Genomic DNA, 18630 nt, shown 5'->3' on the forward strand with positions numbered 1-18630 from the left:
CAGGCTGGTAAGGAAACTTCTTGCACTCTGGTAGAACTTAGTGAAATAGCAGGAGTTATTTATGAACCAGGAGTCCCAGTGATGTTTCAGAGCAGTAGCAAATGAGTGATGGAATGATGGTTCTGCTGATGGGGTTTTCCTGCACTAAAAAATTATGGCCTCACCATATATCCTCACTTAATATTCTTTGGCAAAGCCTCCATGGATTATTTCACAAAGAAGCAAAGAAACATCTAAACAGTGATCTACTGGGCTGGACACTTCTCTGTCTTGTGTAAAGGGCTTTCATCCATGCTAAATGGGATTATACGGATAGTCTGTGACTCACTTAAATCGGATGATCTGATTTAAACCCTCTTGTTCAATCTGCTAAAGGTGTGATAAACACCTCATGCAGTGCCCCCATCACAATGCAGAAAAATCCCTTCTTGGCTTCAGAACCCACATTGGAAGGTTTTCTCCCAACAGTTTAGGATTAGGTCATGTGTGAGCGTCGTCTCACTTGTGGACTTCCTAGCACGACACTAGTTTGGATATAGAGGTGTTCAGAGGGCAGATAAAGAGCACACAAATGCAGCCATTTCTGCTAGCAAATCTGAATGAGGTGGGGAGCCTGTTGCTGCAGGCTGGCAAAGACTTAGAACAGACTCCTGACTTCCCTCTTCACGTGTAAGAGGTTAAAGCCAAGCAAGAGCCCTCCAGGTGGCTGCAGCAGAGCTCACAGGTAGCCAGGAGGAGAGGTTGCCACACTCCCACCTGGTGCTGAGCTTTGCTTTGCATAGCCCAGTGCATCCTCTTCTCATGGGGTGACACCACGGGCTGCTCTCACGGTCCCTCTGTGCTTGCCTCTCCAGGGAGCTCCGGGAAGGATGGGTGCTCAAGGGGACCCAGGCTTAAAGGGTTACCAGGTAAGGGTTTTATTTTCATCTTCCAACTTTTATCTGTTCCCTAAACACAACAAAACAGTCCCTCCGTGATATAAGTTGTTCTTAAACTATGATTTATTTCTGATCTCGAGTTTAGTTCTTTGTCTAGTCTCCATTTACACCATCACGGCTTCTCCACGTGCATTTGGTCCATCTCTGCCACAACCCATGTGTCCCTCTGACGCTGGGATGCACCACACAGGGTTTGTGAGACCTGGCAGGGGACCAGGGAGGACTTTCAGTCCAACAGCTCTTTCCTGCCTCCTCACGTGCTGTCTGCTCTCCACAGGGACATGCAGGACCACCAGGGCCAATTGGACCACCAGGGCCAAAGGGGGAAAAGGTAAGTTCAGGGAGTTTAGCCATCCCTTCTCCCCTCGGTGTGGAAGTTGAGCTGGCATAGAGATGATTGTCCTGCTGCTGTAATTCCTGTGCATCCGTGCTCTCCTCTCCCTACAGCAGAGGTGCCTCCTCAACTGCACAGCCACCTACATAACCCCTACAAAACCCCACTAAATATACAGCTTTACCTCTGCAAGTCAGTGCCAGCACACCCACGCCACTAGCATTCCTCCTCGTCACCTGCCATCCCCTCGCCTCCCTTGTCCCCCACTCCTTGACGAGCCCCCTGGTTGCATCTGCCCTGACTCAGAGCCACGGTGGCTTTCCCCTGGTGTTTTTTGCTGAGTCAGCACAGCCATAACCAGTTCAGGCTGGAGCAGTGACTCAGCCTTTAATGGTTTCCTGTTGGCGGAGCTGGGAGCTGCAGACGGCCCAGCTGGCCTTGGCTGCTCACAGAGCTGATGGATCCCCTCACGTGCCTTCAGCAGCGATGCTCCCTCCCTCCTGGGGTCTCCCTGGAGAAAGCTTCAGGGAGAACTCATTGTGACCTTCCAGTACTTCAAGGAGGCTCATCAAAAAGAGGGGAGCAACTTCTTACATGGACGGATAGTGATAGGACAAGGGGGAACAGTTTTAAACTAAAAGAGGAGAGATTTAGGTTAGAGGTTAGGAAGTTCTTTACTCAGAGGGTGGTGAGGCACACACACAGATTGCCCAGAGAAGCTGTGGCTGCCCCATCCCTGGAAGTGCTCAAGGCCAGGTTGGATGGAGCTTGGAGCAACCTGGGCTTTAGTGGAAGGTGTCCCTGCCCACGGCACGGGGGTGGAACAAGATAAGCTTTTAGGTCCCTTCCAATCCAAACCATTCTCCTTTGGCATGGGAAGGGAAGTGATGATGATGCAGACTGGTCAGTCATGAGGTCCCCATGAAGAGGAGAGGTGTGTGAACTCTTTTTGCTCATCTTCTACTCCCCATCCCCAAGAGAGTGTTCAGCTTTGCCTCTGGCACACAGTGGGAGTGCAGCTGTAACGCAGGCAGGAGCTTCATCCCTTGTAAAATGAGTTTATAAGAGCTTGTCTTTGCTGGGGCTTTGAATGCATCCTTTCAAGCTCAGGCTCCTGCTGTCAGGACACCCTGTTCACACCGTGCTCTGCCTGGAGACTCCCTGTGCAGCAGCAAACCCCTGTGCTGGTGGCTGGGAGTCAGTGGGGCAGGGTGAGCCCTTGCGTTCCACTAACGTATTCACATGCCTCAGAAATTTTGCTTTGGGGAGGAACAGTGGTCATGCTGCTTTTTCTCTCATTTCCTGCTGCCGAAACACATCCGTGGAGGAACAGCTGGTGATGTTCCTGCTGCTCTGCACCTCCATCACTGCCTTGCTGCTGAACTTCCTCTCCACCCCCAGCCTTTCTAGCTCTGCCCCATCGGCCTCCCAGGCTGCACCTCTTGCTCTTCAGACTTCAGCAGCATTCCTCCTCAGGTGTATCCCACTGAGTGGCCGTGTGGGGAGTGGCAAGTGTTGGCCAAGCTCAACCAGCCCAGGATAATAATGCAAGAGCTCACAACCAGGCACATTATCTGCTGAGAGCCTGCCCAGAGGTTTCTCACAGCCTCATTGTTGAATTTTGAGCATCCTGTCAAAAAGTTGTGAGTTGTCACTACCAAAAGCAAGGTCAGTCATTGACCCAGCAGCAGAAGAAATAAGAGATGTGCACATATGTATCTCTGTTGCTTAAATTTCAGCTGTTGCTTTATTTGAAAACTTTTAAAGTTGCCATCTTGAAAGCTCCCATAATTTCAGTAGGAAGCAATCCCCAAATTATTAATTGAAGCACTCAATGAAGCACTCAAGATATTCTTCTGCAAATGGACACTAAGGGCACTCCCTGAGTGGATCTGGTGCCAAGAGAGCACAGCAGTGTTATGATAAATGAATTCCATGTGCAAGTGTCCCAGCTGAAGCCTGACGAGGGCACTAAAACATCCTAATGCATCCTGCTGAGAGCAGAGCTGGATCCCACTCATGTCTCCCTGGAAGGCCAGCAGGTCTGCTGACACCTTGCTGGGGAGCAGAAGGAGGAGATGCTGAGTGTGGAGAGTACAACGTCACATGCTGAGCCTCCAGCACTGCTTCCTGCACCATCCAGGTGCTCCACAAAAGTCTTGCACCTAAGTTTTCTTATCTATCCTCCCTTATCTCCTCTAAAAGTTGCCTGGATCCTAGCCTAAGGATAGACAGATTCCTTCCCTCCAGACACCTGTAACCTCTCCCATACGTGTGAACACGGAAATGGAAGCCTAAATCTGAGAAATTAAGAGGAAATGGAAATGGGACCACGAGTGCTCTGTGAGCTTTAAGCAACTTGGTAAAAGGAGCTGTGCTGAAGGAGGATATGTAACGATGGGGAAGGTCTTCCCTTCTCCAGAGAAGAAGGCAGCTTGGTGAGAGAGGCATTAGTGTGGAATCCAGCTCCCCTGGCCATACCAGGCAGCAACTCTGCCACATTTAATACATTTGCAGCTCCTCAAAGAGGCCTTGCTCAGAGCAGACGCCTGCACTTGGCAGCTGCTTAAAGCAGTCCAGATGGGATCCTTTTAAAAATTACAAACTGGTGTATCTCACTTTGGGACAGGGGCCAACAACAACAAGCCTTCCCTTCTTCTCCATGCATTTTCCATTTGTATCCCAACATGTTTACTTTGCTGCCCTTTACTCTAACTTTTTTTCACTGCAACTTTCCGAAGAATTAGTGCAGACCTTTCATCTCCCTCTTGAGCAGCTGAGGCATCAGGAAGCTCTGGAGGAGCTCAGTTTTGCAGTCCTAGAGCTGACCAGGCTGCAGGATTTTCTCAGGCAGAAGACAAGGACAAGGTGGGGATTAGCCTCAAGGGGGCACAGGGCCACAACTCAGCTTTGGGGAGAAAGTCTGTGAGTCTTGATGCTCTTCAAGGGTTCCCAGAATTATGAGCTTTCTTTGGGTTCATCACGCTCATCTCAGCTTCCAAGTGGCAAAGGTGTTCACATCCTGTTTGGGAAAAAGGAATCAGTGCCAAAATTTCTGCATAGTCACACACATACACTGGGAATTTTTTTTTTTTCCCCGAGAGTTGAGAAATAGTGGCTTTGTTTCCCTTCTAGCCAACATTCCTTTGATAGTGGCTAGAAAGCAAACCAGTTGCCAGGTATTCTGCTGCTGGCTTCAGGCAGCAAGTTCAGTAGCACTGGAAACCATCAGCAGAGCCTGTGAGGCTTTACTTTCCATTCTCTCCTCTTTGCCACCCAAATCTCTCCATCCATATTGCTCAGTACTATCTTTTCAGGCTATCCTGACACAGTTTCTCTCTATATATTCCTTGTACCACAGCTCCCCAAAACCCCAGATAAGGAGATTGGGAGTTCCCCACCCAGAACATAATCTCTTAGGGACATAACCAGGGGGTTTCTATGAACTCCTGGCAAAGTTCATCCAACACGTCTCAGCAGCAGAGAGAGAAAAGGCCACTGTCATCAAGCACGTCATGGAGAGAGATGCACTGAGCTCTTTTCTGCCTGTTCAAGGGTAAACTGTAAGAGATTTTGCCAAATCTTGAGCCTCATTCAACCAAGCTGTGAATGGCAGTACAGGTGCTCAGCCCATGAGAAGTCAGTGTGTGTCAGTGTGTCTCTCCCAGTGGTGGCACAGCCCCGATTCCAAGTTGTGACGCAGTTCCTACAGAAAAGAAGCTGTTATCTCCACTAGCATTGTCTTCTCCCAGAGGCAGGGTCATCAAGACATTTCCCAAGCATCCTTACTATCAGCAGCTGCAACTCAAATAGGAAAATAACCCAGGGAGAACATCAGAAAGAATGGTAAATACACCAGAGAGGGTTGGTGCAACCACTGAAAATTACAGAAGTCTGTGGAAAACCTGGCACTGCACTGTCTGGAGATTTGGGTGTTCAAGGCTGTAGGAGCACCCCAAGCACACCAAATACAGCAGCCTCTGTGACAGAATCCCCCAGACCCTCTCTCTCCAGTAGCTGCAGCATCAACAAGTTCTGAGACATGTTCATCCTAAGGAGCCAAAGTGCCAGAGACTCTTATGCAGAGTAGTCAAAAACAGGAGGAGCTGGAATGTAGTGGTCTTCCATGGGGAGCAAAGAAACAGTCATCTCTGAGCTAGACTCCAGAGAAAACAGGACATCGTGACCCTGAGTGACTTGTACAACAGAATTTAAAAGGATAATGTCTCTGTTAAGTCTTAAGGGATCTCTGCTGTGGATGTTTCAGAGAGACCTCAGCTATAAATAATCCGGGTGATTTTATCTCCCAGCCAAACAGTGAGCTCTGAACTTGTGCTGTGGAGCATCCCATCAAGGAGAGGAGTGTGGAAGGGGCCGACCCTCTCACCTGGCTGATTGTAAGACAAGCCCACAGCAGTGGCAGACAACCAGGGAGCCCATCCAGACCACCCATGTTCCCATGATAGCCCAGGCAGCACTCAACAAGGGTGGGGAAATGCTTGATTAAAGAGTTTGGTTGGGCTGTCAGCAATAAAAATCAGGGGCAGGGAGCTATTTCCCATGTTGTCCTAATTACATCCTTCTTGCTTAGTTTTAAGAATTGTTAAAAATAACCCTTTGCACCTGGTTCTTTAAGGAAGAGGGTTAGACCAGGAAGAAACAACCACCAGAAACCAGGAAAGCAATGAGAGGACTCAGTGTATCCCAGGCTGTGAAACAAATAACCAAAAAAAAATTGTTTAGTCTTTCTTTAGATGAAAAGTGAGTAAATTCAATAGAGGCTTTGACTTATGAGCCCACGATATGGGAGGACTGGATCAGGTCTGTACAGGAACATCTGCTGTAAAAGCTGCTGTCTGTATTAATATTAACATTTTTATCCACAGGGAGAACAAGGTGATGACGGGAAGGTAGAAGGCCCACAGGGACCACCTGGAGACAGAGTAAGATGTTAAATCCCTTCTCTAATCAATCCTGGCCTGATTTTTGTGGTTGGATTGTTTGGGTTGCTTTCTTGCTTGTAGAACATGCATAAGCCATTGAGATACTGCAGGTGATGAGTTGTTTACATCCACCTTAAGTCTTTGTCGTGCTGTTGTAGGGCCCCGTTGGTGACAGAGGTGATCGAGGGGAGCCTGGAGACACTGGTTATCCTGTGAGTCTTATCCCAAATGCATGATTCAGGCATGTTTGTCTTGGGGAAGTGCTTCCAACCCACAGAATTGCCCAGCAGTCACAATTCATAACCCGCTGTTGTCCCTGGTCATTTGTGATTCAGACAAGGAGTAAATCAGACAAGGAGTAAATTCTTTACCTAAAGCAGTAAAAATTTTGCTGAAGGTAAATGCAGACCCTGCAGGTCACCCTGTCATGCACCTGCCTGGGCATAGGAGGCTGACAGAATGAGCAGGACCATCTCAGCAGAGGTCTCTGTGATTACTGAGGAGATCCCCTGGGGAAGGTGTGCACCAGAGGGGTCATATCAGTACCCATGGCTGTAGATTCTTCCATGGGAACATCTCTGTTAACTTAGAGGTTTGGAAGCTTCCAAAATCTTACTGGGATTTCTCTCAAAAGCAAGACCAGGGTTATGAATTATTTCCCTGTGCTCCTCCTTGTGGGACATTTCCATTTTCCTTTCTCATTGCCACAAAAGTATCTGAGAACGAAGACATCTTCCCTCTCTGTTTTTTTATTTAAGGGTCAAGAAGGGCTTGATGGAGAAAGAGGAAAACCTGGACAGCAAGGCTTACCTGTAAGAGATGCTGCCTTATTGTAAGCTCCCCAATGCCCCATGTTTGTGAGAAAGAGAGGCACAGAGGAAGGCAGGTGGGAAGGGCTGTGGTGTGTGGAGTGTGTGGATGAATGTGAATGCAATGGGGGCATTTCCACAAGCCAAGCCTGTGGAATGGACATTCTGAGCCACATCTGAGACTAATGGTGAAACAAGGAGCACTCCCAGCAGTGCCTGTCTCCAAAACTGCCTTTTCTGAATGGTCCGTGAGGATCACTAGGAATCTTAGGAGATGGGTGGTGGGAGATGATAGTGATAGTGGAAGAGTCTGCTTGGAAATGGTCCATTTGACATGCTGCTGGTCCAGTGTGAGGAGAGATTGTATTATTCTGCCTGCATGGTGTTTCAGACCAGTGAAAGACTTCGTGAAAGACTAAATTAAATCCAAATTTAAGGGAAGGACTCTTTATTCCCTTGCTATATACAGTAGCATCTGATTTTTATATGTGACTATTGCAACTGTGAGTGCAGCAGCACATTAAATGTAGTTTGTACTGGAAAATAAAGTTGAATCAATTCCCACTTTTTATAAGGCCACTGGGAGGAACAACAGATTCTATTTTGGGGTGATGTCTTAGTGCTTTGTCATATGGCCTAGGAATGAGTAGAGCTGCTGCATTTCCCAGTGGATGTAGTTTATCTGGGGGGTGATATCCCCTCAGAAGTCAGTGATTCAGATGGCAGCAGGAGATTTGGATTGCTCTTGGTAAAGACCCATTAGAAATAAGTGGCTCAAAACCAAGCTGAAGAAGGAGAGCTCTGCACTGAGTCCTTCCTTACCATTTATTTCTTCAGTGTTAGTCCAGAAATTGCCACTGACACAAGTACACAAGAAAACCCAAACCTGGACAGCCAGGAGAAAAGGTGAAGATGGGTGTGATGAGGAAGAGACCAGAAAGAGAGCAGTGAAATACCCTTTGTGCTTTGCTCCTCCATAGGCAGCTGTCTGACACCTGATATCCAGGTGAAACCAAGGAAGGGGCTGCAGCAGACCCACACTAGAAATGTGGTCACTGTGTAAACTACTCATTGTGCACACAGTTTCTGCACACAGGCTCCTTCCTGCCCACTTCCCAGCACTGTTCTCCAGGCACCATCTGGAATTTGGTCAGTGTTTTCCACAAGTACCACCCAAGTGAGGGGTAGTCTTGCTTCTTCTCTGATTGACACCCTGTTAAATGCTCTCTGGAGACAGTTCATTGCTCCTTTTTCCCCAGGGGCCTGTCTGAGCACAGGCTGTTCCCCTGAATTGTTTCCATACAGTCAGTGTTGTTAGGGCACAAAAAATGCTGTTCTTTGTACTTCTTACAAGATACTGCCAGAAGAGAATTTTAAGCAGATTTTTCTTGCTTATGTTTTGTAGGGGGATCCTGGATCACCAGGCAAGCCGGGAGCAAAGGGATCCAAAGGTGATGTGGTAGGTTTCAGCAGGGTGGATTTATAGTGTCCCAAGTTTAAAGAAAATGTCTAATTAAGAGGACTCTCATGTGTGATTTTTCACATGGTCTGTGCCTTGAAAGGCTATGGAGAACCTCGTGGGAGGGCTGTAAACAAGTATTTGGGTGTCCAAGCCCAATGGTTTGTTGGCTTTGTGGAGCTGGAGAAGACCAAGACAATTACAGCCCCAGCATGGAGGGTGACTCCTGGGCAGGCCTTTAGTCCCTGCCCTGGGCTGTGTCTCTTTCCCATGCCCCAGTTTGTGGTGCTTCCAGCCACAACTGGCTCGTCTGTCCCAAAGGAGGTCTGAGCCAGGCAGGAGTCTCTCTCTTTCACTCGAACCGTAAACTTTTCTGGCGTGAAACCTTCCGGCTTTGCAGTCCATTATCCATGCACTTATGTTCCTTGGAAGAGTCCCTCCAACTCCTTGTCCTTATTGAGCAAGAAAACACAACACACATGGGTCCTTCGGGGTTCGTTGGGGCACCTCATACCTGCTCCACATCTGGCTGTAATGAAGGCTTGCTAATTATTCTCACAGATTAGGGACTTTATTTGCTAAAACATAAATATGTGAACTCAATATTCAGCAAATTCCTGCTCTCTCTTGGCAGATGTCAGGATTTTTAACCTGACCCTGTTGGGGTGATGCCAGAAGATAGTTTTAGGTCTTTTTGGCAAAAAGCATACCAGGTGATAAGATAAATAAATTCTGCCCATCGATGGACAATCTGGAACTGCCTTTGGGCCTAATGAATAGCAGGGAAAGCACCCCCAGGAATATTTCTTTCAGGACCAGGCCTGACTGGTCCTCTGCAGATGGAGAAACAATGCACAGAAAATGAGTTCTTCCATTTAAAAGTGCTTTAGTACATGACCTCACTAAGGGAGCCCCGGTGAAGGTGGTGAGGCTGAGTTTTCCATTCATACTGCAGAAATTAATCCTTTTTACGGCTAATAATCCTCAGGAGTGTTTCTTTTATGTCTTTATCCACAAAACAGCATTGCAAATTTCGGACCCCCTTTTCATTTCCATTAACTTTCCAAAGTAGAGGAGGCTATCTCTCAAAGAGAAGCTCCCCCTGAATGCCCTCAAGAAGGCTCTCCAGGGCCTGGGTTCAGCACCACACTGTCAATGAACCGACAGAGGATGCAGGTTTTAAGCATCTTGTTCTAATGTTTGCCAGTGTACTGAGTCCTCCCTCGAGTTCATCCTGCTTTATTTGTCCTCATCTGCTCTGTATTAGGAAAAATGTAGGTCCTTGCCTTCTAGCTATTCATTCCTGCCCTAGAACTCTCAAGACATATGAAGAATCACTTGTAATAAAACTAAATAGCAGTTCATTCCCTGGCGCTGGAGCAACTGACTTTAAAAATCTCCCTTTTTTTTTATGAAACTCTTTCCAGTCATTATCCAAAAGCACACCCTGAAGTCAGGCTCAAAAGTGGAGTTGTGGTAGAACTGCTGCAATCTTAGATGCCTTTCTGTTTTTTGCTTGCAGGGTCAAAAAGGAAAGCAAGGAGCACGGGGCAGTGCGGGGAGCAGAGGCTCACCGGTAGGTGAAAATTCAGCTCTCTGCCCCAGGAAATGCTGTCTTGGGAGCTCCATCTCTAACACCTCTGTGATTTCAGGGCATCCTTGGACTACCAGGGCCTCGAGGAGTGGTGGGAAGGCAGGGTCAAGAGGGAGCCCCTGGAGTGGATGGAGTGCCTGGGAAGGATGGTGTGCCCGGGGTCCTGGTGAGTTTGTTTTTGGCATCAATAACAAATGCAACTTAGGAGCTGGAAAACTAAAAGGGAGCACAGGAGAAATTGTGTTATCCAGCTATGGATATTCCTGTTTACATGTACCCAGAGTGGATCCTCCTCACATCTCCTGTGCACACAGAGGCAGCAGCTGCCTTTGCATGGCCAGGTCTGTAAACGATGTGGGGTTTGTAGCCTGACAGACACTTGCATGCACAGAAATCTGTCCACATCTGCAAACCCTCCCCTGCCCAGATGGGTGGTGCCTGCTGAGGGCAGAAGCTGTGCAGAGGGGGAAAGAGCATCTTGTTCCATAACCTCTTCTGGGTTTCTTTTCTAGGGAGAGCAGGGGGATGATGGGGAAGAAGGTGTGACTGGGATGTCGGGCAAGAGAGGGAACCCAGGCGTGCCAGGACTCCCTGGGGCACAGGGACCACCAGGATTCAAGGTGAGTTTCTGACTCCCTAAGATACTGCTGTGAGTAATCCAGTCTGTAGCCTGATGTCTCCAGAGGTGGGATTCTCCAAGGTCCAGTATAGTCTCAGTTTCTACTGCCATCTTTCACTCAGCTAGAGGCTCTGTATGCCTTTCTTCTCATCCATCCATCCATCCATCCATCCATCATTTTCATGGGGGTTACAGCAGCTGAATGTCCCAGAAACCTTTCCTCCCTTTCCTCCCACTGAGCTCAGGAACCTCCAGACTCACATACCCACACTACAAACACTTAAATGGCTAGAAAAAAAAATGGAGAATTTGCAGAGGAACTGCTACAGCCCACCTGTAGAATGTCCAGGATGGACAACTCCATGGGAAATTCAAGTTTCCTCTAGCTGCTCTACAAGGCCTGAACTGCTGAGGGTAAATCTGTGCTGCTTGGGTTTTAGCATATATTTACTGGGTAAATATATAATATACAATATATAACAACTGGAACCAGTATGGACTTGGACATCACGCTGGGTGGACGCAGGGACAAGCTGCTTTAGTGACCTCGGGGTTTATTCCTGGTCCTTGCCCTGATCCAGACTGGCCACAGGACCTAAACTGGACTCACAGCAATTCAACCTTTTGTAGAGAGACTGTAAATAGGAAGACTCCAGCTGGGTTTGGAGAGGCTCTGGGATCTGATTTAAATTAGGGCTCCACAGCACATCGCCCTTAAACTGTCCCTTGCTGCCCTCCAGCTGCCTTGGGCAGAACGACAGGCTGTGGCCAGAGGTGACTGGCAGACCCTCGTGTCCTCGTCACAGACTCATACCCTGCCTCCAGGGAAATTCTTTGCCCCTTTTCCAGCTGTTCAGCCATCCCAGGCTCTCACCTGCTGCACCTCTTGTTGCTCCTGGCACTTGGCAAGGGGAAGAGGAGGGGAGCGAAGTGTGGTGCTGGGTCACAGAAGCCCCTCTCTGGACTGAAGTTGTGGAATTAGGGCAGGGGAAAATGTTGGCTTTGCAGGCTCTGGATCCAAGTCCTCCAGCTGAAGTCTTGGCGTGTCTTCAGCATTTTCTGTGGATTAATCATCAATTGCCAGACTGCTGGGGGGGAAGAGCTGCAGGGCAGGACAGAGAGGGGACGTGGTCATGCTAATCCTGGTGTCACCCTGTGCATCCTGAACAACCCACCTTAGCAGACCTGGGGCATCCCCTGATGCAACCACATTCCTTATCCCACTGAGCCAACTCTTCCAGCTTTCCATCTATGGCTATTTCAGCTGAGTGTTGTTATATTTAGCTCCTTCCCCTTGGAATAACAGGAAAATCCGTTATTTTTAGGGTGAAAGAGGATTGCCTGGACAGATTGGCCAAACAGGGAAGAGAGGATCACCAGGAGGAACGGGCCTTCCAGGGAGCCCCGGCGACCCAGGACCCAAAGGACAGCCGGTTAGTGGTGATGGAGCTGATCACACCTGACTCCAGGCTGTCTCCTGCAGGAGAGGGTGTGGATCCACAGGCTGGGACAGCAGGGTGAACCCTGGGAGGGTCTTTAGGGGACCCCATATCCAACTTGTGCATGGTTAGAGGAGAGAGATTAGGACTAATATAAAACAAGGCACAAGGTGAACCCCAGCTACCTCAGCTAAATTATTTTGTTTGTATTTTTTACATAGCACTCTGTGAAGGCAGTATTCAAGCTGAAAGATAGCAGCCAACACCACCATAACAAGGCCATTTTGCTCTGATATCCACAAGTGACATGTTCATTTGCCCTGTATTGCCACTGCTGCTTTGCTGCAGGGACAATGACCGGGTCCCCTTGGCTGAGATGATTCCACAGCATTTAAACCCTCCTAATTTCTTGTGCTTTTGCCTGAAATCCCTCTAAAAAGAGGGCTTGGTTGATTCTGCTAATGCAGGAAAGACCTTAGTCCTCCGTTAGTAGCAGTTTTGCTTTCCAGGATCCATAAATGGGAACTTAAATCAATTTGTATCCTTGGAAAGTTTCTTACACTCCACCGAGTCCAACCAAGCCCTTTCTTGCCAAGCAGTTTCTCGCTCTTGTGGCAGGAAAAACTTCCTAACAGTGAGATTTCTAAACTGAATCTGGAACAGCTTTGTAACAGAGGTGGTGGAAACCCCATTGCTTGGGTCATTTACAGCTGGGCTGAACAAGGCATTGTAAAACACCCTGTAAAGAACAATCCATCACGGGTCACACAGTCCTGCCGAGAGGCCAAACAAGCTTTTTCCATCTCTCATGTTCCTGAGACTGGAGATGAATCATCTGGTGAAGGTTTCTGACCCCCTGTTTGGTTTTTTTTTTTAACATTGAATCATTTTGCATTTTGACATCTGAGAAGCTCAGAAATATCAAAGGACAAACATCTCAAACGTGGTGAAAGGAGGGTGTTTACACAAGGACATGCTACCCAGGGTGGGTTTTTTATTCTCAGAGTGCAAGCTATGTGCTGATTCAAGCTTGATGGCCTTCCAAATATTTTATTATTATTTTTCTTACAAAATTGAGCAAAAATCCCTGCAGAGTTGAATAGGAAAAGAATTAGGGGACATGCATGGTTTTTGTGGGTTTGAGTGGGAGGTTATAATGTAGGAACACACGCTTTTTTAACAGCTTGAATGAGCATAGTTTGAAATTATCCTTTAAAAGGTCGGTTCAGTTGGTACTAGAAATAAAAGAAGAGCTTGTTTTAAAGGGCTTTGAGGCTATTTTTTTTTTTCAGCATGAACTTCCAAGATCAATCTCAGAGCAGATGCTCTCCATCCTGCTTCTGCTGACTGTGGGCCAAACCAGAGAAGCATCTGCTAGGAATAGTGCATGTATGCCTCCTGTTTGGGGGCAAAAAGGTTTAGTCTGTGAGATCTAAGTGATCTACAGGTCTATGAGATCTTTTGGAGTTGCTTCTAGATTGCTGTTTGTGTGGTTCCTCCTCCATATTTCTTTCATGCTTCCTCCTCCTCACTCCTGCTTGGACTGAAGGATACTCACGGATTTCTCTTTGAACTCTTGGTGTGTCTCTAAGTGACCAGCCATCAGTGTGAACTTACTGTTGTCCCTGTATTTTTCTTGGCTGTTACTTGCAGGGAGACTTTGGAGAGGCAGGATTTCCAGGGATTGCAGGCTTGTTTGGGCCAAAGGTAAGAGGCTGCTTGTGACCAGCTGGTTTTCTGGTCCTTCTTTACTGGGGACACACAACACTTGTTGCAAAGACTTTATTATCTCCTCTGCAGAAACTGTGGAAATTGAATCATCATCCCAACTTTCTTTAGTTTATGCATCTTTATTTGTTAAATGAGTGTGTGTTAATACATGTGGGAATTTATTCCTGTTAAAATGGGCAGCTGTTAGAGGGGGAAAGGGCTGTCCTCAAGACTCCATGGCTGTTTTCTCCCCCTGAACATCTTTCAGACATTTGTATTTCCATCTGTCACACCTGAAACACCAATGTGCATCCCTAACACTGAGGGCCTTGATTTGAAATTTAGACCCATTTTATCGTTATTTCAGTCTTCCTGGCAAAGAGGGAACTGTCTTTTTTCTGTAGAGAGTAAAGGCCTTGCAAAACAGAAGTGGGAAAAGAATTTTTAAGAACTTGGACCCTTTCTATTCCCCCCATACGAGGCAGCACCTTATCCTTGCAGCAGAGCTGTAAGCAAGGGCAAAAACACAAGGTTTGGTTATTTAGTGGATCTCATTTTTGCTTGCAGGGCCCCCCAGGAGACCTTGGCTTCAAAGGCATTCAGGGACCACGTGGGCCACCGGGTCTCATGGTGAGTGGTTTTCCAGTTTGTTGGTTGGGGAGGATTCTCTTCCTTCCTCCACCCCTTGTTTCTGAGGCTCCAGGGCGCTGTGAGGAGCACAGTGCGCTGCTGACAGCTGTAGGTGACCACATCTGCACGGGGCTGGGGCAGTCGTGGGGCACAGACCACTCCAGCTCCACCGAAATCTTTCTGTTTCTGGAATTTCCGAGGTTGTGGCAACCGTACTGCGAGGGCCTGCGCTCTGAAACAGCTTTTTATTCCAGTTGCAGCAAATACCACCATGATGATTCAAACATATCTTTTCTTTCCTAGGGAAAAGAAGGAATTATTGGTCCGCTTGGCATTCAGGGTCCCACGGGAAGCCCAGTAAGTGTCTGTGCTTTTTTTTCTGCCTGTGTTTTTCGGAGGAGCACAGTGTGTGAGATCCAAGATGTTTGAGGCCAGCATAAGTAAATCCCATTAGATGAGGAAAACAAAAGGGGTTTTAAGATCAGCAGCTTCAGAAAAGTGCAGGCTTAGTCTCTGGCTGCAGAGATAGTTGCAAGAAGATTATTAGCTTAAAAGAGAGGAGCAACTCAGCCTAAGTGCAAGGTTTTCTGTAGATTGGCTCAGACTAGGAGGCAAAAATGTTATTGCAGATTTTCAAAAGCAAGCTGCCAGATTTCCCAAAGAACTTGGCCTGAGGGGGCAAAAAAACCACAAACCAAACTGATAAATGTATTAAACTGGCAAACATTTGATTCTAGGAAGTGTTGAACATCCCTTCCTGACCCAAAATGCCAAAAGCTCTGAACACAGTCTAAAGGTCAGGTCAGTGCTTCATAAAAACATGAACATGACACTACTCAAAGTTCAGTCCAGAGCCTGCTACTGGCAGAGAGGAAAACCAGCAAGATGAGCTTGGGCATTGCCCAAACATCCAGTAATGGTGCTTTTTTTAACCCTGGCATGGAGGGGCCAATATAACAACCTGAGCTGATGTGTTAGAGATGCACTTGGGTCCTTGCAAGGAGCTTCTGGGGGGCAACCCCCAGCAGTGCAGCTTGTGAACAGTCACTGACAGACACCCCGTGTGCTTTACAGGGGCCCAAGGGAGACAAAGGCAGCCGTGGGGAGATGGTAAGTGCTGGTCCCACCCCTGGGTGTCCCTAAGAGGGTCCCTCCCTTTGAGCAACCAAGAGTCACACCAGGCTCTGCTGCACCCACCTGGGCTTGGGCTCAGGGTGGTGGCATCAGGCTCCCACGAGGGAGCCTCTGGTTCTTCCTGCTCACATTTCCTACCTCCATGGGCACAGCAGAGGACACTGTGATGGCAGGGACCTGCACCCCAGAGTGAGCATTCACTGGTGCCAGGGCCATCACCCTCCTCTGCAATAACCTCTCTGCTGTTGGCAGACCCCCTGTCCCTCCAGGGCAGCATCCAGCCCTTGCACAGGCACCTTGGGAAACAGCACATGGGTGTACATGGAAATGCTGTGTTAGTAATGAGCATCTTCTGACAGCTTCTGCCTTTTTTTCTTCTTTTTTTATTTTCCTGCAGGGCCTGCAAGGTCCAAGGGTAAGTGTTTGGCATCGCTTTTTCTGACTGATAACTTGCATTTAAATAAAACAGTTGCTTTTACAGTTTAGCAAGTGTAAAGCTGCAGGGTGGGTAATTGTGCACACAGGGAATGTGACAAGTACCTGGGGATAAGGAATTAATTAATGACAGTTGAGGAGCTGGAAGGGCTGGGAGCAAGGGATGCAGTAGGAATGGGCCAGATGAAGGCAATATATGGACATGAACAAAATGGGGCCAAGTCCTGTCTCTTGAAGGGTTTGAGGGAGAAGCTGCTGTGAAGTGTAAAAAATCCAGAGGATTTCATCTGGGAACAGATTCCTGCTGATGACAACAGGAATGGAAATTCAAACTGGAGATATTTCACTAACTGATGCCACTCTGTCTTTAGGGTCCTCCAGGCCCACGAGGACACCCTGGCCCTCCGGTATGTATATGTGGAAAGAGTTCAGAGACATTATTGAAACAAGCTAAAATTCTTGCCATGATATTCTCCAGAGGGGCTGTTCACTCACTGGAAATTATAGCTTAGCCCCATTCCTCCTATGCAAAACTCTGTGTGTGAATGGACTAGTGTTCCTTGTGCTTTACTCCAAACCATCTCCAAGTGTTTTATAGAGACAGCATTGTTGCCTCTCTCACTCCTCTGCATTGAGAAGCTCCAGGGAAACGAGGATTTCAAAAGGCCATGACTGAATATCTGTGCAATAATGACTGCCCAGCTCTCTGGCTGATGCCCCTTTTTCCCTTTGATTTCCAGGGACCGCCAGGAATTCCAGCCTCATTTGTGAGTTGCCATTTTCTGTATGTTTGTTAACAGTGACAGTAAGTCCTGTAGAGCCCAGGTGCTGCTGGGACACCCTCAAAGAGCTGCTGGGTCCCTGAAGACACACACTCAGGTCCATCAGAAACTGCTGTGTTGGCAGGGTGGTGCTTGAGTTGCAGCCTTAGATTGAGAAGCATTTGTTTGGCATCAGGGCACATTCAGCTTCTGACAATCTCAGTTACCACCTTTTTCACCCCCTACTAGCAACAAGATGGCTTTGGGACAGCTTTCCAGACACTGATCGACTCAAACACCGCTCTCAAGACAGAGGTAAGAGTGAATTTTTGAACTCCCTGGTCTTTGCTGGAGCTGGAGGCTGGGAATGGTCAGAGAGGTGTTATCTGTGTGTTGAGTTTATAAACACAGAGCTCTGATTTGTCACTGTTCTTATGGAGTATTTGCAGTTTATGTACACAGAGGTCCACTTTAAAGGATATGGTTCTGTTGTGTCACTCATTTGTGAAGTTTCAGACCTCATGACTTTGCCATCATGACTTTGCCAGAGCTTCAGTGATGTCCTGCTAGGGACAGCAGGATCACAGCCAGCACAGCCTGTCTTTGACCCCCTGGTTTCCCCACAGATGATGCAGAAACCCTTGTGGTTACAGCACCTGGCCCCTAAGGCATCCTGACTTCCCCTCCTTTTCTCTCCAGGGTTACCAACATCCAGACCTTCTCATGCTGGACCATGGAGGGGAGATCTTTAAGACTCTACACTACCTCAGCAACCTCATTCAGAGCATCAAAAGACCCCTGGGAACCAAGGAAAACCCTGCACGAATCTGCCGGGACCTCATGAACTGTGAACAGAAGATGAACGATGGTAGGGAGCTCTGAGTGTGCAAAGGCTGTGTCCTCCACAGGGCTGCTTCATATGGCCCAAACTGCTCTCCTTCCCTGGAATCAGGGGTGGAGAAACCAAAACTCCCCTTCTCTCATTCCCAGAAAAGGTTAAGTGTCCCTGTTAATCCCCAAATCTTCTGTTTCTTCAGGTACCTACTGGATTGACCCAAATCTTGGCTGTTCCTCAGACACCATCCAGGTCACCTGCAACTTCACCAACGGTGGGCAGACGTGTCTCAGCCCCATCACCGTCTCCAAGGTAGGCACAGCTCAACCCCAAAGTGGCATTTCCCATTGTGGTATTGCCAAATATTTACACAGGGGTGTGTTGTCCTGTGACATCAGACAGTGACCACGATGACACAGCACACAGGTTTCTCCTCAAGGCAGAGTTAGTGCAACTGTAACACTGAGAACTGCTCTCATGCGTTAAAAAAATACACCCAAGACCCTTATTGACTCTTGTCAAGACAGAGCTATAAGTTCCAGCGGTGTTTAAATAACCCATAACCTTAACAAGACCAGTAATTTTGCAAACACGCTGCTCCCAAATCCTTTGTTGAATTAACTTATGGTCAGGTCACTCTTGCATTTTGCTTTCTGCCACCTGAAAAAGTGAGGTCAGCTTAAACATACAAGTTTCCAGTGAAGTTAGTGCTACAGGATTTTCTTGAGGAAGCACCTGCACCAAAAATACAAATATCAGTATCTGGGTTCATTTGCAGATGAAGTGGCACCTGCTGCTTTGCAGAAGTGTGTATTGAAGTCAGACTTTACATTGTTTTCCTTCTACTTAAGGACCTTCCAGTTTTGTTCTGCAAACTAAAGGACCAGCTGTGTCCCCACGAAAACTTTACAAACTGATTTGGCATCTGGCCCCTATGCCCATACTCGTGCCAGATCCAGCTCCCCCCAGCCCCTCTGCAGGGCACCCCTG

The 18630-nt window shown here is 47.8% G+C and overlaps 1 protein-coding gene across 2 annotated transcripts in view; it reads left to right on the top strand.

The window, feature by feature from the left end:
• LOC126642407 (collagen alpha-1(XXVII) chain-like) overlaps nt 1-18630 on the top strand; it is a 143944-nt gene that overhangs the window by 122386 nt on the left and 2928 nt on the right. Inside the window, exons 40-59 of one of the 2 annotated variants that reach the window (XM_050320007.1) lie at nt 855-908; nt 1216-1269; nt 6159-6215; nt 6374-6427; nt 6974-7027; nt 8430-8483; nt 10006-10059; nt 10136-10243; nt 10590-10697; nt 12022-12129; nt 13789-13842; nt 14413-14475; nt 14779-14832; nt 15550-15585; nt 16007-16024; nt 16416-16451; nt 16785-16811; nt 17055-17120; nt 17505-17673; nt 17843-17952. In XM_050320007.1, the coding sequence (XP_050175964.1) occupies nt 855-908; nt 1216-1269; nt 6159-6215; nt 6374-6427; nt 6974-7027; nt 8430-8483; nt 10006-10059; nt 10136-10243; nt 10590-10697; nt 12022-12129; nt 13789-13842; nt 14413-14475; nt 14779-14832; nt 15550-15585; nt 16007-16024; nt 16416-16451; nt 16785-16811; nt 17055-17120; nt 17505-17673; nt 17843-17952 (1338 nt within the window). Of the gene's footprint in view, nt 1-854; nt 909-1215; nt 1270-6158; nt 6216-6373; nt 6428-6973; nt 7028-8429; nt 8484-10005; nt 10060-10135; nt 10244-10589; nt 10698-12021; nt 12186-13788; nt 13843-14412; nt 14476-14778; nt 14833-15549; nt 15586-16006; nt 16025-16415; nt 16452-16784; nt 16812-17054; nt 17121-17504; nt 17674-17842; nt 17953-18630 lie in introns of those variants that run through there. The other variant, XM_050320008.1, reaches the window with a different exon arrangement.

The sequence above is a fragment of the Myiozetetes cayanensis genome, unplaced genomic scaffold, assembly GCF_022539395.1.
Source record: "Myiozetetes cayanensis isolate MyiCay16 unplaced genomic scaffold, myiCay2020 scf23, whole genome shotgun sequence".
In the NCBI taxonomy this organism is placed as follows: Eukaryota; Metazoa; Chordata; class Aves; order Passeriformes; family Tyrannidae; genus Myiozetetes; species Myiozetetes cayanensis.